This window comes from Eriocheir sinensis, chromosome 4, assembly GCF_024679095.1.
Source record: "Eriocheir sinensis breed Jianghai 21 chromosome 4, ASM2467909v1, whole genome shotgun sequence".
Classification (NCBI taxonomy): Eukaryota; Metazoa; Arthropoda; class Malacostraca; order Decapoda; family Varunidae; genus Eriocheir; species Eriocheir sinensis.
Window position 1 is genome coordinate 17,523,082 of NC_066512.1, and position 9,337 is coordinate 17,532,418.

Here is a 9,337-nt window from a genome sequence, read left to right on the forward strand (position 1 = left end):
ATAAACCTGTTTGTCCGCTCTTGGGTTTCTCTGGAATATGACACACACACACACACACACACACACACACACACACACACACACACACTCAGATAAAATAAAACACTCCAAAAAGAAGTCAGGGTAACCCAAGACTTCATAACTTCAAGAGCCTTTTCACCCACCCCTCCCTGAGCCGGCCCGCCCCGAGGCCCGGCGATGCCCCACGCTGAGCCCCGCAAGTAGGGGGTGGCGGCGCCCTGGCTGTGCTGTGGATGCTGTCAATGCACGAGTCCAACAGTTCATTTTCGGCAGCCGTCGTGGCCCATAACGCTGGCGGGCGCCGGCCATGCACCCAGCACTGCCGTGGACCTGCTAAGAATTGCTCCGGGCGCCGCACTGCAACACAATCGATAAATCCACGACAGCATGCAGTCAGGTGCACGAGCAGGCGACCTTAACCCAACACCGGACAAGTGTCGCCGTGATCGGGGGCCACGAAAACCCTCGGCGCACAGCCCTGGGACACCAGCCGCCCCGACCCCGGCACCCACACATCACCTGGGGGACGCTCGGCAGTATGTCACAGGTGTGGTAAGTGAAGGTAATTGAAAATTTAAGACAATCTGACCGCCCCGTGATCAATTGTAAGTTAGCTGACGCAGGATGACATATCATAGTGCGAGAAGAGATTTACACGAGCTAAACAACTTCATATAAACATAGTAGGCCGGGGCATCTCCATAAATAATGGTGCCCCTCCTTGGTGCCCGAGGGCCGACCACCTGCGCCGAGTCCTTCCAAAGGAGCGGCGAGTGATGGCACCCCATAACCTGTGCCATAATGGTCTCCGCCACGACCAATTACTGCCCGTAATTTTACGCTCTGGTGTGCTTAACCTTCAGGAGAAAATAATGACCCTGGGCACAGCCACCGCATGTAAAGTGACAAGCTGCGGTTAAGATGCGGTAAAGAAAATAACACTCTTAGGGCCACAGCATGACACGGCCTGGCGGGGCCGAGGCAGTCGTCACCATGTGTACCAGGGCGACACTAGCGTCACCATGCCTGGACTTCACCAGCCGCCCCCCTCCCTGTGTCCCAACACACCCCAAGTGGGCGGGGCAGCGGCGGGAGTCACCCCGTGCATCAGCACAACACAGTCGCCTTCATGCTTAACCCGGGCGGGCGGGGCAGGCAGTCAGGAAGCCGCCGCTGGTGCTCCCTGGGACAGGCTTCCCCAAGCTCCCAGCGGCACTAACTTACCGAGAACAAACCTAGAGCACAATGCCTCACCTTAACATCCACTCAACAGCTAATTCCCCGCTACCTTCAACATTATTATTCAATCATCTCCTCGCAGGGCCCCCTCCACCACAGACCCCCCCACCACAATTACCACAATCATTTCAACAACAATCCTTCGCGCCCCTTGCACCCCACCGGCCACGAATGCCGCACCATACGCCACCATACCCGCCGCGGCCACAATCACAGTTGCCCGTCACCGTGGCGGCGCAGCGGCCAGACTTAATCACAGTGATCAGGGCTAAGCGCGTGTGCGAATTAAGCGTGTGGAAATGAGCCAGATTTAATTGTAAATCGTGGCCGGGGACCCATAAAGTGAGGAGTCTGCTAATCACTTTTCATAGCAACCCGCACTTAAAAGCCATTTGCCTCAACATTAAAAGACGACTCGGGACCTTACGACCCCTAAACATTGTGATCTGCTTGCTCCATGCTTGTAAACCTCGCAAATTACAGACTCAACCAAGTTTATGTAAGCCTTTAACCACCTGATTATATTTAATCAGCCGTATTAAATCAGGAGCAATAAACTGTAACTGACTAACACGGGAAAAGTGAGAGAGAGAGAGAGAGAGCGAAAGAGAGAGCGAGCGAGCAAGCGAGCGAGCGAGCGAGAGAGAGAGAGAGAGAGAGAGAGAGAGAGAGAGAGAGAATAAATATAAAAGAAAATAAGAAAAAGGATACACATTGAAGGGGACAAAAAGCGGATAAAAAAAGAGGTGAGCGGCCCAAGACGCCTTAAGACACGCCTCAGACAATAACGCCCCCGAGAGTAGGACCCAACCCGCCACCCGGCCCACGACAGCGACCAGCCTCACCACCACCACCACCACCGCCGCAACCACCCCGCCGGCGAGGCTGACGAAGGAGTTAAAGATGATGGGACACAAACCGAAACCTCCTTTTAAACCTTCATTTTTCACCTCCATTGGCTATTACCTCCCTCCTCCACCTCCTCCTCCTCCACAAGAGACCTCCCTCTTCCACCTCCTTCTCCTTCTACTTCTCCTCCTCCTCCTCCACAACCCTCATCAATAACATCTTTCCTCCACCGCATCCTCCCAAGCTTCCTATCCCCTACATTCCTACCTCCTCCACCACATTTTCCACCCTGATACCTTCCTCCTCCATCTCCACAACCCCCATTTTCCTTCCTTCATCACAACCTTTCTTCCTCATCTCCTCCATACCTCCCCACGCATTACCTTTCTTCTTACACCTCCACCAAATCGATTCCTCCTCTTCCACCTCCTCCTTCCACCTCCACCCCCCCTAATATATCCCTCCTCCACCACCTCGATTCCTCCTCCTCCTCCTCCCTACTCCACCTCCTCCACTTGTCCTCCTCCATCTGCCTCCATCTCGTCACCGTCCTAAGGCTACAAAAGGACGCACGAATACAATACAAAAAACTAAAATCAAAATTGCATCGCAATTAAATTTATTGCGTCTTGGGTATCAAGAGTGAAAATAAAATGAAGTAGAGAAATGCGTTAATCTTTTTATTTTATTTTCTGACGTCATTTGGAAGTTGTCTTAAAATAGCTTCAAATATACTAGGGAAACACTTGAACACACACACACACACACACACACACACCTCAAGACTTCGTGCTGATGTGAGTTCAAATGAGTGCGGAACGAGGCAAAACGGGAACAAAAACGAAGAGGCAAGAGGAGAAGAAAAGAAAAACTAATTACACCCGAGAGGAGAGATGAGGGGGTCGGAAAAGGAAAATGAAGGATGATGGAGTTATGGACCCGAGTAACCCCGGCAGAGGAAGGAGGGAGGTAAAGCACGACCGAAATTTACGACCCGAGGAGATGAAGACCGCGTCGACAGATGGAGAATAAACACACACGCAACGGAACACGAGAAAATGGGAAGTGAGAAGGATGAGAATAGAAGATGGGAAGTAAGAAGGATGAGAATAGAAAATGGGAAGTAAGAAGGATGAGAATAGAAAATGGGAAGTAAGAAGGATGAGAATAGAAAATGGGAAGTAAGAAGGATGAGAATAGAAAAAGGGAAGTGAGAAGGATGAGAATACAAGATGAAAAGTGAAGAGCCTGAGAAAAGAAAATAGAGAAGATGAATGAGAAATAAGTAAGTCGAGAAAAGGAAAAAAGAGAAGATATACGGGAAATAAGGAAGCTGTGAATAGGAAAGTGGAAGATAGACGGGAAATGAGGAAGATGAGCAAAGGAAAAGAGAACATGGGAAGTGAAGAAGCAGAGAAAAGGAAAAGAGAGTAGAGAGTGGAGAGGCTGAGAAAAGGAAGAGAAAAGGAGAAGTGGGGAAATGAAAAACGGAAAATGATGCATGGAAGAAAGTGATATAATGGAGATAGATAGATATATAGATAGATAGATAGATAGATAGATAGACAGACAGATAAATAAATAGATAGATAGATAGATAGATACAGAGAGAGAATAAAAAGGGGAGGGAGAGCGAGGACAAGAGAGAGAGGGAGGGAGGGAGGGAGGAAGAGAGGAGAGGAAAGGCGACAGGCACTGGGGAAGGGGATGAAGTTAAGGGGGAGGGGGAGAATAAAAGGGGGGGATGGAGGGAGGGAGAGGAAGAGGGGGGAGGGGCGAGACTGGGGAGGGGGGAGGGGGGAGGGAGGGTAAGGGTCATCGGTAATTGCGGTTCTGATCTTTATCACGGCAGCTGATCCTTATCGGCACTGCTGCTGGGAGGAGGAGGAGGAGGAGGAGGAGGAGGAGGAGGAGGAGGAGGAGGATAGCAGTAAGGGGACGGAAGGTGCATAGGGACGAGGAGAGGACGGAGGGAGGGAATAAAAAAAAAAGTGTAGAGCAAAAATAATGTAAAACGTAAGGGAGGAAAAATGAGGAAAATCTGAAAATTACGATGGGAAAGGAGGACGGGAGGTGGTGGTGGTGGTGGTGGTGGTGCTGAAGGTAGTAATTAAAAGAAAGGTAATAGTAGTGCTGCTGTTGATGGTGGTACTGATGATGATGATGATGGTGATGATGATGATGATGATGGTGGTGGTGGCGATGACGACGGCGACGATGATGATAATGATGATGAGGATGAGAAGGAGGAGGAGAAGGAGGAGGATATCTATGAAAATGAGTGTTAGATGTAAGATTAAACCCAAATTAAACTTATTCTCTCTCTCTCTCTCTCTCTCTCTCTCTCTCTCTCTCTCTCTCTCTCTCTCTCTCTCTCTTCTCTCTCTCTTCTCTCTCTCTTCTCTCCCCTCATTCCCCTCACTTCATTCCCCTCAAGATCGGTGTTATGTTAGCCACGCCAAGCAGTAGTAGTAGTAGTAGTAGTAGTAGTAGTAGAAGTAGCGAACACAAGCCAAGCCGCACACAACCCTTCATCATTATTTACTCTCACAACGAGCGGATAAATTAAATGCTCGCCCGCTGTACAAACAAAACCACAAAATACAAAATTAATTACCATAACGAAACAATGCATTTGCGTCCATGTATATATAAACAACACGCACAAAGGCAGAGAGAGAGACCACCACCACCACCACCACCACGACCACCACCACCACGACCACCACCACCACCATCACCACAACCACCACGACCACCACCATCACCGCCATCATCAACGCTTCCATCCTTATACACCACTTCCACGAACCATATAAAGAGAGAGAGAGAGAGAGAGAGAGAGAGAGTGGATGGGCCAAAAAAAAAATCTGAATATATAAAAAAATCCACCCTACCATTATACCAACTGCACCATACTCTACATACCGCTAATTGCTCTCATTACCCCGCTCATCTACATAATAGTTATCGCGCCTAACCACCACGCGACACCCTGCACTCTCTAATCTCCCTTGCTTCCTCTGATTTACAAAGTGAGAGAGAGAAGAGAGAGGGTGAGAGTGGCGCAAAGTGAGAGTGAGAAAGCGTGAAACAGCGGGGAAGAAGAAGGAGGAGGTGGAGGAGGAGGAGGAGGGGGAGAAGGAAAAAGAAGAGGATGGAGTTTGAAAAGTACCGGGATAAAGAGGAGAGAATATGAAGCAGCTACGTAAGTGTTGGCGAAGGATGTGATAATTTTAAGGCAAAGGAGGACGGGGGATGCAGGAGGAAGGAAGAAGGGAGCATGCGAATAGAGAAACCTTAATTTTTTTTTTTTAACAAAGGAGACAGCACAAAAAAAAAAGAAAACAATAATAAAAAAAAGCCCGCTACTCGCTGCTCACACGCTTAATACAGAAAATGAGCAAATTCAGTGGTTGAGCAAGACACTTTCCTCATATTGACCTCAACGAATGGAAAGATGGATGGGGGGAATGAAAGGGGACAGGAGGGAGAGAGGGAGTAATGAATGAAGGAACCATGTATGTAGAAGTGAGGGATGGGTGTAAATAAAAGGAAATAAGAGGGGATGAGAGAAGTGAGGGAAGATGAAACTGCGAAGGATAATAGTGAGGTGAGGAAGAGAAGGGGAAGAGGGGGAGAATGAAGGAGAGGAGGTAACAATAAGAAGGATGAGGGAAGAGGGTGAATATAAGAAAATTAGTGAAGAGGAATGACAGACTGAGGAAAATAAGGGGAATGAGGAGTGAGGGAGATTAGGGAACAAAGAGGAGGAAGAGGGAAGGGGATATATCTAGAAAAATTAAGGGAGTGACTAACAAGGGAGACGAAACAGGGAAAGAAGACAAAGTGAGAGCCATTTAGGGGAGAGGGAGGGACGGAGAGGGCGAAAATGAGAGAAGTAAAGAGAGGATTGAGAGTGAAGGAAGAGCATGTATCAAAGAAAATTAAGAAATGAGAACTAACACAGTGAGGGGAGATAAGACTGGGAAGGGTGACTTGAGGGAGACTGTGTGAGGGGCGAATGGCACGAGGGGATGAGAGGGGAAGGGAGGAGAAGGGTTAAGGAGGGAGGAAGATGACTGATAAAAAAAAGTGATTAATAATTGTAGGTGTTAGAAATAGTCACCAAATCACCCCACCTACCATCACCACCACCACCTCCACCACCATCACCATCCCCACCACCACCACCATCACCACCTCACCACACTCCGAACACTTATAAAGATCTTTCTCCCCTCCTCCCCATAACCCCCTTACCCCCAATACCCCTCACTCCTTCCCCCTCATACGCTAAATAACGAAAACAACGCAATTCTGAGAGAGAGAGAGAGAGAGAGAGAGAGAGAGAGAGAGAGAGAGAGAGAGAGAGAGAGAGAGAGAGAATCTGATTTGCGCTCTGTGACGGGAGGCTGTGGAAGGGGGGTAGAAGGGGGGGGCAGGGAGAAGAGTCTGTAGGGGGTGAGGGGGTGGGGGGGGTCAGTGATCGCACGTAGATAGAATCGAAGGTCCGGCCATGATGTAGGGGACGGTAATGAAGGGGTCGCGGAGGATGGTAATGGGAGGGTTAAAAGGAGGAAGGTTACTATGCGATGCTAATATGGGGTGCTGCGGTCCTACCACCACCACCTGAGGGGCGCCGGGAGTGGGGGGAGGGGGAGGGGGAGGGGGGAGTGGTGGTGGTGGTGGATTTGTACCGGTCACGTGCATTCTGGCTAAAACACGTAAAAAAATATATATACATCATACCGAAGCCAAGATGGATAAGTGGATTGGTAGATGGATGCTGGACGGACAGATATAGACAGATAAATACAGATACACAAATAGATTAGATAGACAGAATAACAGACAGACGCAGATAAACAGATAGATATATAAACAACTACATAGACAGATACATATAGATAAAGATACATAGATACAGAAAAGAACTACAGCATACAAAAATAAATAATGCCAATACAGTCTTTCGTCGTGTTTTACAGCGAACAAGATAGAGATGACACTGATCCGATCTTGCATTGTAAAGATGAACGCAAGCAACTCAGAAACAGGTAGAGAGAGGGGTTGGTAGTGCACGTTGGAGGAGGAGGAGGAGGAGGAGGAGGAGGAACACACACAAAGGAAGAACAAACAACAGCAGACCTGCTGGTCCTTACGAGGCTGTTTGTGACGAGGCTGTTTGTGACAAGCTACACTAACTATCTAATCAAAGGTGGAAGATGAAGGACAGCAAAGGCGAAGGCTCTTCCCCACCTCCCCATCCCTAAAGCCAAAGCTGGCAGGAAAGGAAAAAGAACCATGCAGCATGGAAAAACTGCATGGAAGGAGGAGGAGGAGGAGGAGGAGGAGGAGGAGGATAAAAAAAGAGGAAGAGTGAGGAAGCATATGCATTAATAAAGGCAACGAGTTATGGAGATGTGTGAGTGGGGGTATGAAGTGGGGGTGAGGAGGTGGAGGAAGTGAAGGGAGAAGAAGAACAGGTGTGACAAGGTGTGGCGGGAAGTGGAGTTTGCGATGTGGAAGTTGTATTATTGTGAAGCGGTGTGTGGGCTGTTGTTGTTGTTGTTGTTATGTGGTTTTGTGGTGGTGTGGTATAAAAAAGTGGAGGAGACAGCACCCTCCTCCTCCTCCTCCTCCTCGTTACCTCGGCCACTCTTGACTTGACCACCAGCATTCCGCGGTCGCTGTCCTGGTAATAGTCGTTCTTGAAGCTCTTGAAAAATGCTTCCCCGCGTTGACCACTCACCCAGGACGAGAAAAATGATACTAGGCCCAAGATCATCTACCCTTACTTTTATCTCTTTTTTCTGAACGTCGCAAGAAAGCCCTGGCGGTTCTTGGTACTTCATTTCATTCTAACTCTTCTTAAAGCTCTTGAAAAATGCTTCCCCGCGTTGATTCACTCAGCCAGGACGAGAAAAATGATACCAGGCCCAAGATTATCTACCCTTACTTTTTTCTCTCTTTTTCGGAACGTCGCAAGAAAGCCCTGGCGGTTCTTGGTACTTCATTTCATTCTAACTCTTCTTAAAGCTCTTGAAAAATGCTTCCCCGCGTTGACACATTCAGCCAGGACGAGAAAAATTATACTAGGCCCAAGATTATCTACCCTTACTTTTTTTCTCTTTTTTCTGAACGTCGCAAGAAAGCCCTGGCGGTTCTTGGTACTTCATATTATTTTAACTCATCAAGGCAGCAGACAGACAAATTCTCCTGGCAGACACATCGCTCACTCAAGTATTTAGCCTTCTCCACTCCACGCACTTTCATGATATCTTTAACAAACTCGTAATTTTAAATCTCGGCCCTTGATGAATGATGTCCTTTATCGTTTCCGTCCTACTATCCGAAATTCTGAGTCAACACAATAAACTACGATAACCCGGATGCTGCACTTCCCCATGCCGCGGGGTAATGGATTCTCACCTACCAGAGGCTCAAACGGAAATGGGACGGAGATGAGCACTGAGGTCACGCACAGCTTTAGCGTCTCAACTATACCTTACCATACTTAGCACCTCGTGAATGTTCTACAGCTTAATAATGTACTCTTAGCCCCGTATTCTTAAACATTTCGGAATCCAAGCACACACACACACATTTGACAAGGCTTTCGTAAGAGTTTTGGGCATTTCTAGTAGTTTTATGATCCTTCCGGTAGTCTGATCATTCGTTTTATGCCATGAACCTATAAAAACACTCATTAGAACGTGATTCACCTCCTTTTCGGCCTTTGGAATTAGTTGACGTGTGGGGTGGAAGTCTAATAATAGCGACCTTAGTGTGTTGAGCATTCCGTCCACACGTCACTTACAAACAGGGTCGAGTCAAAGGCAGGCCGTCCCATCCGTTCCCTTCCTTTAACTGAATGTCTCCAGTTTGTCACAGTCTCCGCAATGCTGTTTGGCTTGCAATCCCAAACGCTTTTTTTCATGGTTACTGCTCTCCTAATCTAGCTTACTGCGTGCCTCTGAACTGGCTTACTGCTTGCCTCTGGACTGGCTTACTGCGAGCCTCCTCACCCCGAGTGGTTTTCCGACATAAGACCTGAACCTCCTCTTAATCCTCCTCCTCCTCCTATTACTACTACAACCCACCACCACCACCACCACCGACACCGCCATTACTCCTTACTGTCATACTATTTCAAACTACCACATGAACAAACAGGTGGACAGGTACCGAGGTGAGGAGTCATTTATACTCTGCCCTGCCCTGC

The 9,337-nt window shown here is 48.2% G+C and overlaps 1 protein-coding gene across 1 annotated transcript; it reads left to right on the top strand.

Moving 5' to 3' along the window:
• The first annotated feature begins 408 nt into the window (after positions 1 to 408).
• Positions 409 to 1,563, top strand: LOC126982258 (uncharacterized). Its single transcript, XM_050834231.1, has 2 exons — positions 409 to 568; positions 1,343 to 1,563. Exons 1-2 carry the CDS (start codon positions 409 to 411, stop codon positions 1,561 to 1,563), a joined length of 381 nt encoding a protein of 126 aa, XP_050690188.1.
• Positions 1,564 to 9,337: the final 7,774 nt, after the last annotated feature.

Excerpts from the sequence above, each read along its gene's own strand:
- LOC126982258 (XM_050834231.1), top strand. The coding sequence starts at position 409 with ATGCAGTCAGGTGCACGAGCAGGCGACCTTAACCCAACACCGGACAAG. Across the intron at positions 569-1,342 it reads CGCTCGGCAGTATGTCACAG|GGCCCCCTCCACCACAGACC; the intron begins GTGTGGTAAGTG and ends ATCTCCTCGCAG.